We start from the raw sequence: 20384 nt of genomic DNA on the forward strand, positions 1-20384 counted from the left end.
ATTTGTGACAACCTGGCCGGATCTTGAGAGTATCATGCTAAGCGAAGTAAATCAGATGAAAAAGGACAAGAACCATATGATATCACTCATATGTGGAATATAAAACAGAAAGCAACCAAGAACAAAGTAAACAGACTCATAGACACAGACAATAGAATGGTGGTTACCAGAGGGAAAGGGAGCTAGGGGAAGATGAAGAGAGGAAAGGAGGCCAAATGCATGGTGACGTAAGGAGACTAGATTTTGGGTGGTGAGTATACGATGCAATATATAGGTGAGTGTATTATAGAATTGTACACTTGAAACATATATAATGTATTAACCACTGTCACCCCAGGAAATTGAATTCAATAAAAAAATGGGCAGAAGATCTGAATAGACATTTTTCCGAAGAAGACATGCAAATGGCCAACAGGTATATGAAGAGATGCTGAACATCACTCATCATCAATGAAATGCACAATTAAAACCACAATGAGATATCACTTTATACCTCTTAGAATGTCTGTTATCAAAAAAACTAGGGACAAGTGTTGGCAAGGCTGTGAAGGAAAGGAAACCTTTTATACTTTTAATGGGAGTACAAATTGTTACAGCTACTTTGGAAAACAGTATGGAGTTCCCTCAAAAATTAAAAAATAGAGCTATTATATGATCTAGTAATTCCACTTCTGAGTATTTATCTAAAGGAAATGAAATCACTATCTTAAAGAGATATCTGCACCACTATGTTTGTTATAGCATTATTTACAATAGCTAAGATATGGAAAAAACCTAGGTGTCCATAAATGGATGAATGGATAAAGAAAATATGGTACATATACACGATGGAATATTATTCAGCCGTAACAAAACAAGAAATCCTTCTGTTTTTGACAATGTGCATGGACCTTAGGGGCATTATGCTAAGTGAAATAAGTCAGAGAAAGACAAATATTGTATGTTCCTACTTATATGTGGAATCTAGAAAAGCCAAACTCAGAAATAGAGAGTAGAATGGTGGTTGCCAGGAGAAATGGGGAAATGTTGCTCAAAGGGTGGAGATCTAATGCACAGCCTGGTGACTCTAATTAACAGTAATACTGTGTTATATACTTAATGTTGTTAAGAAAATAGATCTTAAGTGTTATTAACACAGGGAAGAAAGGTAATTATGTGAGGGGATGGGTGTGTTAAGTAACCTCATTGTGGTAATCGCTGCCATATGTACTGTATCAAATCGTCATGTTGTACCTTAAACTTATAAATATGTGTTACTAATATTACAATAAAGCAGAAAAAAGTAAAAATAAAATTATATTGGTCAGGATAGTCAGCTCTCTTCTGAAATAGTATAGTGATATAGGTAATTCTGAAATAATCTATTTTAAGGTCGATATTGGCTTACCTTTTAAACACAAAGTACATTGAAATATTGGCTATGTTCCATATACTATGTGGGATTAAAAGTAGTGAAAATGCTTTTTGATGAACCAGCCTTATTATTTAGTGTCATATATGCGTATAATGTCACTTGAACCTGTAACTATGTATATATACGAGTATTTACGGAAGTAATTTTTAAGCCTGACTGTAGAATCATTTCTGTTACAACGTTTGATTTTAAAACATGAATTTTTTCCAGTGCAATTTATATCTTAGGGAGCAATTTGAGCATAATGTGATTTTGTATTTGCTTATGCACAAACATGGAAGAAACGCTAGGTGAATGCTCAGAACTACCCAACTGAACCAAGCTACTTCGGGATACATAAAATGCACAGACACACACTGTCATTATTTATCCGCCACCTCTGTTTACTCCTTGTGTTATGAGCCACGCTTATCTGTATATTATATTGCAACTTTCTGTCCAAATTCAGGCAGCTCTTTCTTCTGACACCTACTTTGACAAGCAAACTTCAAGTCTTTTAAAGGTAAAGTGTCATGTTAATTGTAGTACTTATGTATTTTTTTCACCATTTAATTCATGTAAATGATGTGTGCAAAGTTTTTATTAGCTTCCTGTCTTTTTTTAATGCATCCCTTATTAATTTTTGAGTGTTGTGCCTGTAAATCATTTTCCATAAACTCTGTGATTTTTATTGTGTGATTTTGCACACCCCGTAATTATTAATGATACAAATATTTTGTTACAGCAGAACTTGTACATTAAAATTGCTTGAGGAGCTTTAAAATACTGATGCCTCGACTTTATCCAAAACCTATTAAAATCAGAATCTCTGGCTGTGGGGTTCAAGAAATGGTATTCTTGAAAAGCACCGCCGTGATTCTTATTGCAGGCAGAGTTGTGAACCACTGGCCTGGGGAAACCAGGAAACTTTGGAGAAAATGCGGAAAGACAGGCTCTTCTTAATGGGAAGTACCTCAGGTTCCCTTTGCACTTGCAGTTCAATCTTTGAAAACCTCAGTTTTAGGGAAATTTAATAATGACTTGTCTTCTGGATTTCTATATCTGATAAGGACTCAGAGATTCCAAAAACATTCTTCTTATTTAATAGACAAATTCTGAATAAAAATTTTTGTTTCAGAGAACCATTTATTGAGTTATTGTGTGGTATGGAAACTATGCATTTTTCATAAAAATATTCAAGCAAGAAGAAAGACAGCAAGTAGTTGGAAGATATAGTCTGCAGAGAAAAGCTATTTATGGCAACTATTATTTAGGTGTTTTTTTTTAAGCTTGAGTCATCTTGTTGATTATTTTCAATGCTTTACTGTAATTATAGCTCCAGTAGTAGTTTGTTCTTTGACTTGTTCCAGAATAAATACTTTTTGGTATAATGAATTCAGGACACTTAAATTATTTGCCTGTTTATGAAATACTGATTTACATCACCACACATCTGTTACTTCAGAGGTGAAAAGCATGATATATGTTTCTAAAATACATAAATTTTGTCCTATATGTAGTTTTCTTTCCAAAATTGAGTACAGTGTTTCTTTGTATTGTGTATTCATCCTAGTATAACTGATACTATTTACCTCTATTGGCTTCCTAAAGTAAAATAGGCACCTAGGATTTATGCTAATTATTTTAGTAACCTGCAATGCTGTTTATTTATGCAACTGCTCTCTTTTTTGGGGGTTGAGGGGGGCAGAATAGGTGAGAATAAAATTTCTATAAATTGAATACTTATTCCTTTTTTTTATTGTGAAATAAGGGATGCATTTATTTTTAGGAACTATTTTTGATCACAAAACAACAACATAAAAAAGTCACAATCACATTTAGGAATTCTGAAAATCTTTTGAAATAATACATTTCATAGAAACAGTATTTTATGATATAATATTACTATTACTCAATATATACAGCATTCTGAAAAACGTTCTAAAGCTTAAGTCTTAAACCAGTAACTTTGTTTCTCTGGGACGTAGGGAAATGAGTAGTATTTGTGTGTTTATCTTAAAGTGGTGCTGTTTTTAATTCTTTAGGGTTGGTTAGGTAAGATGATGATTTATTTCTTAGTTGTTCTGCTTAGGGAGATTTGAGGTGTGGGTCATTATTCTGGATAGAAACCCAAATATAGTGAGAGGCCTCTTTCATTTTCATCTTCATTTCTTTTAACAGAGCATGTCATATCAGTATGACTTACTCATCTTAGCCTAGAAGGACTTCTTCCCTTTAGAAGTTACTCATGCCACAAAGTAGATGGCCTAAAGGGAGCAGATAGCTTTTCCTGATGTCTCTTAGCCTCTAATTTAATGATAAAGTACTAAATACAGATTAATTAAAGATTACTGTGTCATCTGTAACCAGTTTATAAACTACTCTCATCAATTTAGCTTAGGTAGTTGTTCTCAAAGTAATCTTTAATACAAGGGTCTTTAGATTCCCATACCTCTGTATCCCCCAGGCATCTTAGGTTGTATCTTGTCTAGCACATTAAGAGGCAGATTTGGGTTGACTCTGAGCTCCTCCATTCATTATCTGTGTAACCTTGGACAGATTATTTTAATGTCTCTGACACCATGTATAAGATGAAGATATTTGCCTTGGAGTGTTGCTATAAAGACCAGATAAGAGAAAGCCTACAGGTGGTAGGTAATGTTAAAAGAGAGGAGCAGAAGGTCGTCTAGACTAGCAGGCTTTGCTTTAATGGGGTGGAGTAATGGAAATCATCAACCTCTCTTCTGGGGGTTGATGTTGCACAGGACATGAGAGAAGAAAATAACGTTTATTTGATGGAGCTTAAGAGTAAGAGAATGTCCTAAGTATACAGTCTGGTTCATACCTTCTGGGAGCAAATGCAGAGTGTTATGTTTTTGGTTTTTGTTTTTTTTCCCCCCTTCGAAGTCTATTTGAGAGGTTTTCAAAAAGATTAGATAGAGCGGTAGCTGGAAGCGTTGGTTGGATTTGGGATGAAAGGTAGGGCTTTGTTTTTTAAAGCAACATTGAGCTGATAGAGCCAATCAAGGAGATTTTGGAGAGCCAGGAAATAGGGGATAACAGATAGAACAACTTCTCTAGGACGTAAATGGGGAATGGGAATGGGATATGCGTAGAAGGGTATAGAACAGAATATCACACAGAAGCTAGAGGGAATCAGGCAAACATCTCCAGGAGACTAACTGTAAATGTATTGTTTTCTTTAAAATTTCTAAATAGGCCAGCCCTGCATTAACAAAGCTCCATGAGAAACGGGTCAATAGGAATCTTATGTGGACACAAGCTATAAAACTGAGGATGACAGTAAAAAGGGAAGTAGCTAAGTAGAGAAAAAAATCAGAGTGCTGAAGCTGGCAGACACTATGGAGGTCTTTAATTCAACCCCTAACTTTTGGCAGGAGAAACTGCTGAGGTTATGTGATTTGCTTCTGACCAGTAAAGGTGACTCTGGCTAGTCATTTTTCTTGATAGTGTTCTCCCTCAGAACAATAAAAGTAGCCTTTAAGTTGAAAAAAGAACAAAAACAATTGTGGGGCACTGAGTCTAGGAAGCTGCAAGAAAAAGTATTGGTAAAGCAAAAGTAATTTAGTTTATTTCCTGGCCTGATCTGTGTTTAGGTATTTGGACTTACTGTTTTAGTAGCAATAATAAGATTCTTGTAGTCATGTAGTTTCTGGAAATGGCTGTCTTACTTCTGAGATTGGGCAATGGCTGAGCTAATGCAGCTCAGTGTATTTGGTGCCAGTCTTCAGAACCCAACTATTGACTCTGATTATGTTGATTATATTATTCTATTGTATTTTAAAAATATTCAATCATTTTTGTCTACATAGTATTTTCATTCAGGATTTATTTTAGTTGTTTGTTAGTGTTTAATAATCTGATAATTTATGGTATTTGAAATAACAGGGGCTTAAAAAGGTCAACCCCATCATTGTTAGAAAGACTTTAATTAGAGAAGGAGAAATTCCCCTGACATTAAAGATGACCCATGTCTCGCTGACTCACCAGGTAACCTCAGTCCTTTGGTTCTTTAAAAAGCTCCATCAGTTGAGAATGTACCTGTGGTTCTGGATACCATGACATAAAGTTTGCAGGGAAGGAGACTAGTCAGTTCTTCCATTTATAGGGGAAGAAACTTTTTATAAATTTGTTCAATTTATTGGGGTGACATTGGTTGGTAAAATTATATAGGTTTCAAGAATACATTTCCATAATTCATCATCTATATATTGCATTGTGTGCTGACCACCCAAAGGAGATCAAATATATATATGATGATGGATGGATGGAAGAAATTTTAAATGCTCTAAGAAAAAATAAGACATGCATGAACTCATCAAAATGAGTTACAGAATCATCAGGATTTCGTATATGTACCTAGTTTATAAAAATTATTATATTATCTTTATGAAATATTTGAATGTCCCAAGGCTTTGTGACTCAGATATGGTACTGATAGTACGTTTTGTTTGTTTGTTTGTTTTTTTCCCCATGCTTCTTGTGCTTGGGTTCATTGAGCTTCTTGAATTGGTGGGTTTTAGTTTTTACAAAGTTCTGAATATATTCAACCATTTTTCTTCAAATACTTTTCCTATCTCCTCTCTGTCTCTTTTGAGGTTTCTAATTACAGATATGCCTCATTTTAATGTTCTTTGCTTTATTGCAGTTTGCAGACATTGAATTGTGTTTTTGTTTGTTTGTTTGTTTTTTGTTTTTTACAAACTAAGGGTTTGTGGCAACTGCATGGAGCAAGTTTTCCTATAGAGTTTGCTCATTTCGTGTCTCTGTCACATTTAGTAATTATCGCAATATTTCAAATATTTTTATTATTATTGTATTTGTTAATGATGATCTGTGATCCGTGATCTTTGATGTTGCTATTGCAGTTGTTTTTGAGGCATCACAAACCGCCCCCACATAAGACAGTGAACTTAATCAGTAAATGCTGTGTGTGTTCTCACTGCTCCACTCACTGGCATGTCCCTTGTCTCTTTCCCTCTCCGTGGGCCTCCTTATTTCCTGAGACAAAATATTGAAATTAGGCCAATTAATAATCCTACAATAATCCTTCAAGTGAAAGGAAGCATTGCATGGCTTCCACTTTAAATCAAAAGCTAGAAATGAGGAAGACATGTAGAAAACTGAGATAGGCCAAAAGTTAGGCCTCTTGCACTAATCAATGAGTGCAAAGGAAAAGTATTTGAAGACAATTAAAAGTGCTACCCCAGTGAACACATGAATGGTAAGGAAACAAAACAGCCTTATTACTGATACAGAAAAAGTTAGTGGTCTGGATAGAAGATCAAACCAGCCTTAACATTCCCTTAAGCCAAAGCCTGGTCCAGACCAAGGCCCTAATTCTCTTCAAATCTGTGAAGGATGACAGAGGTGAGAAAGCTGCAGAATAAAAGTCTGAAACTAGCAGAGCTTGGTTCATAAGGTTTAAGGAGAGAAATCATCTGTGTAACATAAAAATGCAAGGTGAAACAGCAGGTGCTAATGTAGAAACTATAGCCAAGTTATCCAGATCCAGGGATCTGGTTATGATAACTAATGAAGGTGGCAACACTAAACAGATTTTCAGTGTGGATGGAACAGCCTTGTATTGAAAGATGATGCCTTCTAGGACTTAATAACAAGAGAGGAGAAGTCAATACCGAGCTTCAAAGCTTCGAAGGACAGGCTGACTCTCTTGTTCGGGGCTAGTGTAGATGGTGGCTTTAAGTTGGAGCCAATGCTCATTTACCATTATGCAAATCCTGGGGCCCTTAAGAATTATGCTAGCACTACTCCGCCTGTGCTCTATAAATGGAACAACAAAGCCTGGATGACAGCACATCTGTTTACAACATGTTTACTAAATATTTTAAGCTCGCTGTTGAGACCTGCTGCTCAGAAAAAATAGACTCTTTTCAAAATATTACTCCTCATTGACAATATACCTGGTCACCCAAGAGGTCTGATGGAGATGTACAATGAGATTAATGTTTTCATGCCTGCTAACACAACATCCATTCTGCAGCCCATGGATCAAGGAGTAATTTTGACTTTCCAGTCTTATTACTTAAGAAATACATTTCATAAGGCTATATAGTTCCATAGATAGTGATTCCTCTGATGGATGGGGCCAAAGTAAATTGAAAATGTTTGGAAAGGATTCACTATTCTAGATGCCATTAAAAACATTTATGATTCATGGGAAGAGATCAAAATATCAACATTAACTTGGAAGGATTCAAGAGTTCAGTGGAGGAAGGAACTACAGATGTGGTGGAAATCGCAAGAGAACTAGAATTAGAAGTGGATTCTGAAGGTGTGACTGAATTGCTGCAATCTCTTGATAAAATTTGATGAGGAGTTGGTCTTATGGATGAGCAAGGAAAGTGGTTTCTTGAGACGGAATCTACTCCTAAAGATGCCGTGAAGACTGTTGAAATGACCACGAAGGATTTTGAATATTACATAAACTTAGTTGCTAAAACAGTGGCAGGGTTCCAATTTGGAAAGAAGTTCTGCTGTGTGTGAAATGCTATCAAACAGCACTGCTTCAGACAATCATTCATGAAAGGAAGAGTCAATCAATGCAGCAAGCTTCATTGTTGCCTTATTTTAATAAATTGCCACAGCCACCCGGACCTTCAGCAACTACCACCCTTAAGCAGTCAGCAGCCATCAACATGGAGGCAAGACCCTCCATCAGCTTAAGACTCGCTGAAGGCTCAGCTGATGGTTAATATTTTTTAGAAATAAAGTATTTTTTAAAAAATTTAGGTATGTATGTTTTTTATACATAATGCTATTGTACACTTAATAGAGTACATACAGTATAATGTAAACATAACTTTTATGTGCACTGGGAAACCGAAAAATTTGTGAGGCTTGTTTTATTGCGGTGTTTGCTTTATTACGGGATCTGGAACTGGACCTGTAAAATCGCTGAGGTATGCCTGTATACATATATATTTAGGTTGGTGCAAAAGTAATTGTGGTTTGAAAGGTTAAAAATAATTGCAAAAACCACAATTACTTTTGCACCAACCCAACAGACCTTTAGAAGGTGTTATACAACTCAGTCATATTCTGTATGTCTCTGTCTCTATTGCTATGTTTAATTGTTTTTTTTCTGTTTCATTTCCCATAATTTATATTGCCATGTGTTGCTGAGTTCTGTTTGAGAGCACAAATGAAACAAGTTACTAGGAAAGAGTTTGATCCTTTGGATCTTGATTTTAAGATTTGGTAGGCAGGACCAGAGCACTGTGAAGTCCAGGGCTAATCACTCCCCGCTACCGATGTAAAACCTTTTTGAGTATTCTACCCAGTACCCAATGGATTATGAGTGTTTCTGGTGTGGCTGGGCAGAATAGGCGTGATTCCCAGCCATGTGTGAGCACCAGGCACTGTTCGCTGTAATCTTTTCAGCTCATGTAGCTTCCTCACAGACAGGCACTGATCAGCATCCTGCTGAATACTAGAAGGGCGCTCGCTGTGGACCTCCGTCCTCTCCAGGAGTCTGTCCCAGGGACTCGAGCTGCCTTGTTCTTCCTAAACTCTCTGTGGTGTCTCCTCAACTCAGGGATTCTTTTGGGCTCTGCTTCAGTTTCTCCCCCTGTGCACAGCCTCTCAAGTCAGGGCTCAGCTTGTATGTTTTGTTTCTTTCAGCGAACATATCCCTCATTGCCTGATACCCAGTGTCTTCAAAACTGTCATGTCATGTATTTCGTCCATTTTTTGGTAGTTTCAGGTAGAAGGGTAAGTTTGGCTTCTCTCACGCCATCTTGGCTGATTTTATTTTTTAAGATTTCCCTAATAGCATTTTATTTTTCTTCTGGGAAGTTGTAATTAACATCTGTGAAATCAGACCACTTATTTACAATTCAAGATAATACAGATCAGGTGAGGCTTTGCATTATTTGAGACAAAAATGTAAACAAATATCATTGGTGTGAGGCCCAAGGAATTTTCTCCCTGACCTTCTGTTTACCCCCTATGATGACCCTGTATCTAAAACTCTCTAATTGGACACTGTAATTAACATAAGTCAGACTTCTAACTCTGACTTTTATGTCTGTGCTGGTTCTGGACTTCTATTCTCAGATTTCCTCTCTGCATTTCCCTTTGGAAAGTACCTCCAGACAGAAAATGGGCAATCTTAGGGTTTTCACTTCCCTTTGGTTCAATCCTGTGCTGTTGTCCAGTGTTTGAAAATAGTAGTTTCATACATTTTGTCCAATTTTCTAGTTGTTTTTAAATGGGAACATGAGTTTGATTTCTGTTACTATGTCATGGCCAGATGAAGTCCCTTACTTGAATTATTAGTTATGTCTGCTTTCTAGCATTAGTCCTAGTAATGTTTTGTTAAAGATTGTTGCATTGCTACTCATAAGTGAATTTATTTTAGTAATATCTTTGTCACTTTATGATATCTGTGTTATGGTCATTTTAGGGATTTTTTTTCATTCTTAGTTCTTAGAAACAATTTAGGTAGCACCAAAGTTATCTGATTCATAACAGTTTGAAATTATTCACTAGCAAAAATGTTTGAGCTTTGTACTTTATTAGAGTACAAAATCATTGTTTTATGATAACCAATGTACTCCATGGTTATTGATCTCTTTGAATTCTTATCTGTGAAACTTAGGATTCAGTCAGGAAAACAGAAACTTCATCAGATAGTTCAATAGATAGGACCTAATTTGGGGAAATACGTTCAAAAGGTTTTGGAAGAGCTGAAAGCAAACAGAGGAAGTTAGGCAACTCAGAGATTAGTACCTTCATGGAGGCTCTACCATCTGTAAAGCTACAAAGTGGGAAGAGGGCTTATTTCAAGTGTGTGTGCGAGCGAGAGAGAGAGAGAGAGAGAGAGAGAGAGAGAGAGAGAGAGAGAGAGAGAGAGATTAGATTTACATTGATTTAGTTGATTCCTAAAGAGATGGATCTTGCAATGTGTAGGAGAGGAAAGAATGGGCCTCCAGGAAGAGGGAGTGTTCAGGAAACTGAAGGAACAGCAGTGCTCCTAGAATTTATTTAGGCAGAGAATGGCAAAACATGAAATTGGAAGGATAGAGGACAGATAATAGGAGACATTCTAGGTCTTAGAAGTATGTTGGATTTTTCTTTAAATGAGAAGGAAAGCCAATATAGGGTTTTATGGAGGAGAATGACTTTTTTTTTTTTTTTTTTTTTTGCTACTTTAAGTTGAACGGGTTGGGAAAGAGCATGAGTAGAAGAGAGGACAAAGAGACATGGTACTGCCCTCATGGAGAGTGTTCTAGTTGGTTAGATTAGGAGGTGTTGTAATAATCTAAGCCAGAGATAATCATAACCTCCAAAAGGATGGCAGTGAAGTTGGAGAGAAGTGAGTGGATTTGTGGTAGACTTGGGAGGGAGAATCAGAAAGACTTGCTGATAAATTGTTCATGGGAAAGGCTGGCCTGCATTTCAAAGGAGCAGAGATTTTTTTTTTAGGAAGAGGGGGAATGTTTGCTAGCAGTATTGGGAGTGGGATAGAGCCAGGCTTTTGCTAAAGCTAGAAGATAAGTGGAAAGTTCTGCTAAGAGGTGTAAGGAGTTTTCCAATCACCGAGCAGTTCTTGAGGGTACAGGATTCTGTAGATAGTGTCCTGGGTCAGATTAGGAGATAGTGAGGGCAGCGTGGGATTGACAGTCAGGGTGATACTGCCTTATCTCAGGAGGTTCAGATTTCCCCGCAGTGACTCCAGTGAACAGGGCTATTAGGTCGGATAAGATGTGGCGTTCTGGGAGAAGGAGGGCAGGCCAACCTTGGTCTGTAGTCTTTAACATTGGCTTCCAACAAGGCTTCACCCCTAGGCTTCAAGGACTTCTATGTAGAATCACAAACATTTATTGCTACAAAGCACTTAGAGAATATTTATTTTTTTTAAGGTTGAGAAAGAACTGACTCCTCTCACTTTTTTTGGGTAGCCTGAACATTATGCACATGCTGTAGAATGTTTTCCCAACATTGTGTTTTTTAGAGTGACAGTATCAGATAAAAAAGGCAAAGCTGCAAGAGTTATTAGGGCAATTCAGTTTATGTTTTTAACCCATGTGTGTATAGTTTTGAAACTTGTTTTCATCTTTGTTAAAACTTAGGTTTTGATGGAAGAGCTACGGTAGTTTTAAATTCCTTTGTGGTATCAAGAGCATGTTGGTACTACTTAGATTTTCGAATTTGAAAGTAAATGTGATGAGTCTATAGGCCACATGGCTTGTTCCATGTTCCTAATAACATTTACAAGTAAAAATAAGCCCCCTCCCTAAGCAAATGTCCTCAAAGGTTTATCTATTTATTTAGAAAAACCTACAGAGCAGTGTATCAAAAACAAGATTACCAAGTCTGACTTGGGTAGATCTATGACTAAGAATTTGCTTTCTTTAGCCTATTGTTTTGCTTTAGATGCTTATTAAATTTTGATTTAGGATTATGTTGGAATATTAACAGAAAGAGAATAATTTTGTTTATTCACAGATAAAAAGTAGTAAAGTAGAAAAAATATTCTTGTAAATATGTGAAACCATATCTTGTCCAGTTTCTGTATCTTTAACATGGATCCCCCTGACTGTGGTAATTCTCCAATAATTGTTTCTGAATAAACAATTCCTCTGTTACTGTTTTCAGTATTTATTAGTTAGAAAATCTAATAACAAATGACTTGTTCTTCCAGAAATATCCATATGCCCACTTGTGCAAACCCACCATTTTGTGTCTCTGCTGTTAAGGCAATGTACTGTCCTGGAAAAACCATTGAGAACTAATGGTATTTATTGAAAGAAGAGAATGCCTATAGATAAAATGCAAAGAATACCTGTATTTCAGATGTAAGCAGCAAAAGAAGAGCAGGTATAAAGACTGAGAAAGCATTTTTAGGAAGGAAGGAAGACAAATTGGTATGTTGGAAAATAAGAAGTCAGGCTAGCCACAAAAGAAGAGTTTCAGGAAGAAGTGAGTTGCCAGAGAGAGACAGGTTAAGAATAAAGATGGGAAAATTTCTGTTGCCTTTGACCATTAGGACATGGTGACCTTGCTGAGAACTTGGAATTGTGTGAGCAGAAGCACTATCATGGTGTTGAAAAACAAACAGAAGACTGCAAATGGATTCTCAAAGAGTCCCTTAATCCCTTTCCTAGCAGTTTGCGTAGACTCTGGTACTTACTTTTGAAACATTTGCACTTGAAATTGAGAATGCTAAATATGAAACATTCATAGCTCATTGCACAATTGCCAGAAACCTGCCATTTTTATATTAATGTAATAATTTGTATAAAACTAAATAGAGTTATTGAATACTTAAAACACAGCCAAAGGGAAACCTCCAATACAAGTGCTAATTTTATTTCTTTTTTTTTAAAAGTCATGGCTACTTATGATTCAGCAGACGGAACAACTTAGTAGAATAATGAAGACACATGCAGAGGACCTCAATTCTGGACCCTTACACAGGCTCACCATGATGATCAAAGACAAGCAGCAGGTGAAGAAAAGTTACATAGGTGTTCACCAGCAGATAGAGGCCGAGATGATCAAGGTTTGTCTTTCCATTCTTGAATTCTACCTTTAATTGATTTTTAAAATCACGGAAACATTTTATCCTATTTGACTTTAAAAATTGTATAGATATCATTTCCTGATAAGAAATACATTTCAGTGTCTCCAATAAGTAATAATTTATTTTTATTAAATATAAAACATTATTGATTATAAGATGCACTATTACTTTATGTACTCCTACAAAAGAAAAGAATACTGCCAATTAAACTATGATATATTGCTTTTTTATCACTTAGAATTTTCATTTTTTACTTATTGAAATAGTTCTTTCAGACATTAAAAATAATTTGTATCATGTAATACTATGCATAAAATAAAAATGAAAATATAAGCAAAGTCAATTAGGAGATTTTAAAATTTTCTCCACATTCAGCATGTGTCTCTTTTGGATAACTTTTTGTTTTTAATTATGAAAATTTGCAAATGTACAAAAGAAGAAAGAATAGTAAAATCAATTCCCATCTATGTATCCACCCACATATGTTTTTTTCCATCTATATTTGCACCAACTTTTTTTTTCTACACTGGATCATGTTAAAGAAAATCCCAGATATTTCATCCATAAATATTTTATTATGTATTGCTAAAATAAGTACTCTTTAAAAAAATAACTATATTATTATTAATCTACATAAAAATAACAATAATTCCTAATATTAAATATTCTGATTGTGCTCAAATGATTGTTTTTTTAAATGTTTTCTACAGTTGGTTCATTTGAATTAGTATTCAAGCATGGCCCACACATTGAATTTGAATAATTCTCTTTAATGTAGGTTGCCCCCCTCCCTTTTTGAAAATATTATTTGTGGAAGAAACTGGGTAATTTGCTCTATAGAATTGAAATTCCTTCATTTTGGATTTTGTTATTAGCATCTTGTGGTGTGATTTCACATATTCCTCTATCTTCCAGTTTTCCTGTAAACTGGAGGTTAGATATAGAGGCTTGATAAGATTCTTGCTGTTTATTTGGGGCAAGTATACATCACAGGTACTGGTATAGACTTACTGTTGTTTCATATTAGGAAGTATGTAGTGTCTGTGTCTACTTGTTTATCTTTTTGTGATGTTAAACTTGACTAATAGGTTCCAGTGTTGCCAGCCTGATCAATCTATTAAAAAAGTTTCCCTTCAGCCTTTTACCTAATAATTTTAGAAACAATTGATGTTCACTGCTTAGATCCATTATTTCAGTGGGGGTTGTAAAATGGCAATATTTTACTTGTATCATTCTTAATGCACTCGTTAGCTGAAATTTTTCAATAAAGAATTTTCCTTTGTCAATATTTGGTTACCCTGAGGCGTAGTTCACGTAGGAAAGACATGATAAATGCTTGCTTTTTGTAGTTAAATTGCTGGTTTATAGTATAATGAATTGGTTCTTTAGCAACTTGAAAAGTTACGACTTCTAGTTTTTGGTCCGGCATATAAGAAGTTTGGGAGTCGCCACTCCATTCTAACAAACAAAAAGCTGAACAAATTGAAAAATAAACAACTCTTCTTAGGTTTATAAGAGAAATGAGATCACATGACAAATGGCCACCCCCAACATTGGAGAGATTGGCAAGCAAATATAGAAAATCACAACTTATCAGAGCAGCAAACTTCTGGGGACCAGTGCTGGTGTAGGAAAACCAGAATGGTAACTGACAAGTGTGGACTACTCTGACAGTTGAAAACTATAGGAGGACCCAGTCATTGAGGATATCTCACATTTTTGTGAGTTTTACCTACTGGATATCTGCCAGGTCCTTATATTGAATATTGGAGAAAAATCTCATATTCCTGGCAGTGGGAGGGGAAGAGGAACCATTTGACATATGTCAGAGCATTCTGTTCTTAACAGGCCTTTCCTCAAGAGAAACTGTTTAACCAGAGCCTAACAGACCTGGGGGAAGGGAAAGAGCCAACTTCAGCCCACTCTAGCCATCCTATCTAACGTCAGGGGTGTGGAGACTGGGGAGCACATGCAGAATTCACAGTCCATAGACACAGGCTCAGTAGAAGACTGAGACATAATTGTAGGACTATAACATGCTTCCCCTCCCCTGACAACTTATCACTACATTAGTAAAGACCTATTTACCTCAGTTGCTTGTTCCCAATACATTATGCCTGGCAATCAAGAAAAAATGATAAGGACTACAAATAAGCAACAGCATAGAGGAGACAGAGCAAGCGTCAGAACCAGACATGCAGGGATGTTGGAATTCAAAACAATGATCTCTTTGTTTTGTATGTTGGGAACTCTAATAGATAAAGTGGACACCATGCGAGAACAGACAGGCAATGTAAGCAGAGAGGTGAAAATCCTAAGAAAGAACCAAAAATAAATGTTAGAGATCAAAAACACTGTAACAGTTGTGAAGAATGGGCTTGTGAGGAAGCTGGACACAACTGAGGAAAGAATACCCGAACTTGAGGATATATCGATAGAAATCTCCCAAACTGAAAAGCAAAGACAACAAAGACTAAAAACAACAACAACAACAACAAAAAACCACACACACAAAATGAACAACATATTCAAGAACTGTAGGACAACTGCAAAAGGTGCAATATATGTGTAAAGGGAATACCAGCAGGAGAAGAAAAAGAGAAAGGAACAGAGAAATATTTGAAATAACAATGACGAGAATTTACCCAAATTAATGCCAGACACCAAATGACAGATCCAGGAAGCTGAGAGAACACCAGACAAAATAAATGATCAAAAAGCACCCTTCCTCCTCAAAACAGAAACCAGAAACACTTAGGCATATTGATGTTAAACTACAGAAAAACAAAGATAAAGAATCCCAAAAGAAGCCAGAGTAAAAAAAAAAAAGCCACCTATAGGAGAACAAATGTAAGTATTACACCTGATTTCTCAGAAATCATGCAAGCAAGAAGATAGTAGAATGAAATATTTAAAGTGTTGAGAGAAAAACAAAACCCTAGAATTTTGTACCTTATGAAATCATCCTTCAAAAGTAAAGGAGATTTAAAGACTTTCTCAGATGGATAAAAATGGAGGGAATTTGTTGCCAGTAGACTGAAAAGGAAAAATGATAAGGTTGAAAATTCAGATCTACATAAAGAAAGGAAAAACGTCAGTGAAGGAATGAGTAAAGATAAAATAAAAACTTTTATTTTTCTCTTTATTAATTGATCTAACAGCAGTTTATTGAAGATAATAATAGCACGAATGTATTTGGTTATATATGCTAATGTATATATCTTGTGTGTGTATGTGTGTATGCATACATATATATGTTTAAGTGAAATGAATGATGGCAATGATACAAGAGAGGGAGGAGGAATTAGGATTATTCTGTTATTATAAGGATAATGTTATTTGAAAATGGACTGGAATTAGTTATAAAGTATGTTGCAAACTCTAGGGCAACCACTGAAAAAATTTTAAAAAGTATAACTGATGTGCTAAGAAAAGAGAGAGAATGGAATTATATAAAATACCCAACTAAAACCACAAAGACAAAAATAGGAATAAATAACATGGGTAACAAATAGGAAACAGTAATTAATATGGTAGGTATTAATCTAAGTATATTAATAATTACTTTGAAGGTAAATGGTCTAAATGAACCAGTTAAAAGATAAACATTGTCAGAGTGAATAAAAAAACAAGATTCAATCTTATGTTGTTTACAAGAAACCCACTTTAAATATAAAACTACATATAAATTAATAGTAAATGGATAGAGAAAGTTATACCATGCTAACACTAATCAAACGAAAGCAGGAGTAAGTATATTAATTTCAGACAAACCAAACTTCAAAGCAAAGGAATTTATCTGAGATAAAGAGGGGAATTACATAATGATAAGAGGGTCAGTTCTCCAAGAAGACATAACAATCCTTAATGTGTATGTGCCTAACAACCTAGCATCAAAATATTGATAGAACTGCAAACACTGATAGAATTGCAAGGAGAAATAGATGAATTCTCTATTACAGTTGGAGACTTCAACACCCCCCGGTGAGAAATGGTCCAGCAGGCAGAAAATTAGTAAAGACACAGTTGAACTTAATAATACCATCAATCAACAATATATAATGAACATCTATAGATTAGTTCATCCAACAACAGCAGTGTACACATTCTTCTTAAGCTCACATGGAAGATTCAACAAGACAGACCACATCCTAGACCATAAATCATATAATACATTTACAAGAAATCATACAATGTCTGTGGTATGACCACAATGGAATTAAACTAGAAATCAATAACAGAAAGATAGCTATAAAATAATCCCAATACTGGAGATTAAACAACACACTTCTAAATAACACATGGATCAATTTGATATTTTTGCTTATTTTCGTGATGTCATCCTTTGTACCATCAGTGTTCGTGCAATGTTTGTTAAAAGTGGGCTCTGAGATTTTTCTTCCAAGTTACTTATGTCCCTTTTGCAAGTGTTTCATGCTGCTGATTTCTTGGTCTTCTCAGATGGTTTATTAGAAGATTTTCAGCCAATATCTAAGTTTCTTAATTTTTTTCCTCAAATGCTGTTTAAATGGCTTTTTGACTATAGAATCAGGGACTTGTATTTGTCTAGACTTTCTGTAGAAATAATAATCACGTGCATGCATGCATGCGATTACCACTGTTAGGATTGCTGAATGGCCAGCAGTGATTGTTAGCTGCATCTTCTTTTCAGAGATGCTACAATGTCCAAACAAATTCAGAACTGGTTAATTATGACAACTCAGAGTTATTCCGTACAATTAAAATAAATATTTTAATTGGCTTTTTATTAGAGAAAATATTTCTGTACACAGCAAATTAATTTATTGGTCTTTAAATTTTACATGACAGCACTATTTCTTTATTTGCTCTTTTTAAGAAATGTTTTTTCTTTTTTAATATGCTATTGAATTTATCACTGATTTCTAAATTGATTTTTAATTTATTGTCTGTAATAGTGTATTAAAGAGCAGCTCTAACCTATAAGCAGTAAAATACACATTATTTCATGCTTTGGAATTTAAGTTTTTGACAATGTAAATTTAAGCATTACAAAAATTTTTTTTGCGTTTCGTTTTTTGACAGGTTACCAAGACAGAATTAGAGAAATTAAAATCCAGCTATAGACAATTAATAAAAGAAATGAATTCTGCCAAAGAAAAATATAAAGAAGCTTTAGCTAAAGGTATGGAAAAAGTATGACAAATGCTCATTTTAGTGATTTTTATTCTTATCATTTGAAAGTTATCATTATAAAGAGTTGATTGAGTCCACTTAGATCAATTTGCATTAAAAATATTAAAATAAGCCAAAATAGACTGATTGTGAAGCTATGTAATAATTCCTTTTTTTTTGTTTTTTTAAATGATGCACAATATTTTTGAATAGTGCATACTAAATGGAATTATGTAGCTCCTATAATAGAATTCAAAGAGTTTTAAAATTATCTCTGTAGCATCAGATTTACTTATCAAATTACTGAGTACTAATGAGAAAAATAAGGTTGTAAGGTTGTTTACAAGCCTTTTTAACCCCTTTTTACCTATGGTATTCAAAAGCCATTAAGATCACAAGATCATTTTATAACACTATTTTGCCTTTATAGCTTAATTTTATGTGTCTATAGTACATTTTCATAAGATGTTTTGGAAGTAAAGGGAAAGAGAAACTAATGTTTTAAATAGAGATTTATGGTTATAGTCTTTAAATGTGACTTAACAGCCTTCATATTTAGATTTTTTTAAATTATAAAAGAGTTTCTTAAAAAAATTCTTTCTGGATAAATATAAGCTTTATTAGAAACTCTATTTTCTTTTGCCTCTTAAGTTTACCTTTCTCTTTTATTAATGTATTTTTCTTTGCCCTTTACTGGTACATTATCTTGTTATTTTTGTAGGTAAGTGAAATAAACAGCTTCTATATTTGGATATATCTTGCACAGTGAAAACACTGTTTTTATTGTTATTCCTAGTAGACTAGAAGAGATACTGATTTAGATGTAGTTCCCTCTACCTCCATCCCTCTTTTCCTTCCTTCCTCCCTATCTCTCTGCCCACCTTGCTCCTCCTTGCTTCTTTCCCTTGTTCCTTTTCTCTGTACCATTCCTTTTTTCCCTCCATCTCTCCCTCTCCTCCCCATCTTTCCTCCAGCATCTACCTATGTTTCCCTCTCTTTCTGTCCTCACCCCTCCGAGAATTAACTTCATGCTTCTGCTTCTTGCAGTGCTTCAATTGCCTTTTTAGGGAAGATGAATCCATGTTCACGGTTTCCTTATTTTTAAATAATTTATTTTTCATGTATCTCAACCAATATTTTGAGATTACAATGTCTTTATTAATGTAAACATCTCTTAAAATGCTATTGTAATTCAATTATCTAAGTTATTTAAGTGAAGAAAAGAAAAAAAAATGGCATGGACTTTGGAGTTAGATAGTCTTGGATTAAATCCCAACATTTTGTGGTTATTTCATAGATTTTCAAACCTAATTACTATTCCTTTGTTATTTTTAAGAGTGCTTTAGATGATCAAGAAGTATTTACTGAGCACTTTCTATCTTTAAGTTATTGAGAAAGACACAGTAGTCCTTAGGGCATTCCAGGAGCTTACTCATTTGTAGTTGACATTCTAACTTGAAACTCCAAATCTTACCCTCTTTCAAAATTTAGCTTTTATACCAGGGTACTTTGCTAAGTCATCAAGTGTAGTTTAGAAATAGTTGTGTACGTTTAGCATTTCTACTCAACTTGTCAAAATTGTTAATTTTATAAAGTTTGTTACCTAATGCCTGGCTAGCATTCTCAAATTACTGCTCTATATTATAAATAACCGTATTTATGTTCACTCAGAACAAGTAATGATTTAATCCAACTGTATGGTAATCCAACTATACTAAGTATTTCACACTAGGTTTGTATATGTTGGAGAATGATTAGTTAGGAAAAGAAATACGTAATTGCTCCAAGTCTTGATGCCTATTTTTAATGATATTGTTTTACTTTTGTTTAAAAAAATGAAATCTAATTCTGATGTCAGAATGTTTTAAGTAGTGTTTGTACCTAAGCTTATATTATTAAAGATTATTCACAGATAATAATTGTTTTTTATTACTTTGGATCTAAATAAAACACCATTTAGTGTTATATTAATATCAGGAAGGCAACCAGAAAATCTTTAGTACTATATAGTTTTAACTGGTCTTTAGAGGTGTATTATTTGATTGAATTTCCTGAAGTTAAAATATGCAAGCTTATGTACATTTGTCTTTCTGAAATGTAAATAAAATACTTCTGAAAATACTATCGACTAATTTATTAGTCGATAGTATTTTCCTATTTTTAAGAATTACTCCCATTAAATCAACTTATAACCTATGAAATACATATTTTTAAAATAAGTTCTTATGTAATTGTGTTTTATATATGAGACATGTAAATTTTTCC

The 20384-nt window shown here is 34.5% G+C and overlaps 1 protein-coding gene across 4 annotated transcripts in view; it reads left to right on the forward strand.

Moving 5' to 3' along the window:
- FER (FER tyrosine kinase) overlaps nt 1-20384 on the forward strand; it is a 374252-nt gene that overhangs the window by 45897 nt on the left and 307971 nt on the right. For 3 of the 4 annotated variants that reach the window (XM_019727984.3, XM_019727983.3, XM_019727985.3), the window contains 2 exons: nt 12771-12944; nt 18030-18129. In XM_019727984.3, the coding sequence (XP_019583543.2) occupies nt 12771-12944; nt 18030-18129 (274 nt within the window). Of the gene's footprint in view, nt 1-12770; nt 12945-18029; nt 18130-20384 lie in introns of those variants that run through there. The other variant, XM_019727986.3, reaches the window with a different exon arrangement.

Source organism: Rhinolophus sinicus, chromosome 3 (genome assembly GCF_057876585.1).
Source record: "Rhinolophus sinicus isolate RSI-liver-muscle chromosome 3, RSI-T2T, whole genome shotgun sequence".
Classification (NCBI taxonomy): domain Eukaryota; kingdom Metazoa; phylum Chordata; class Mammalia; order Chiroptera; family Rhinolophidae; genus Rhinolophus; species Rhinolophus sinicus.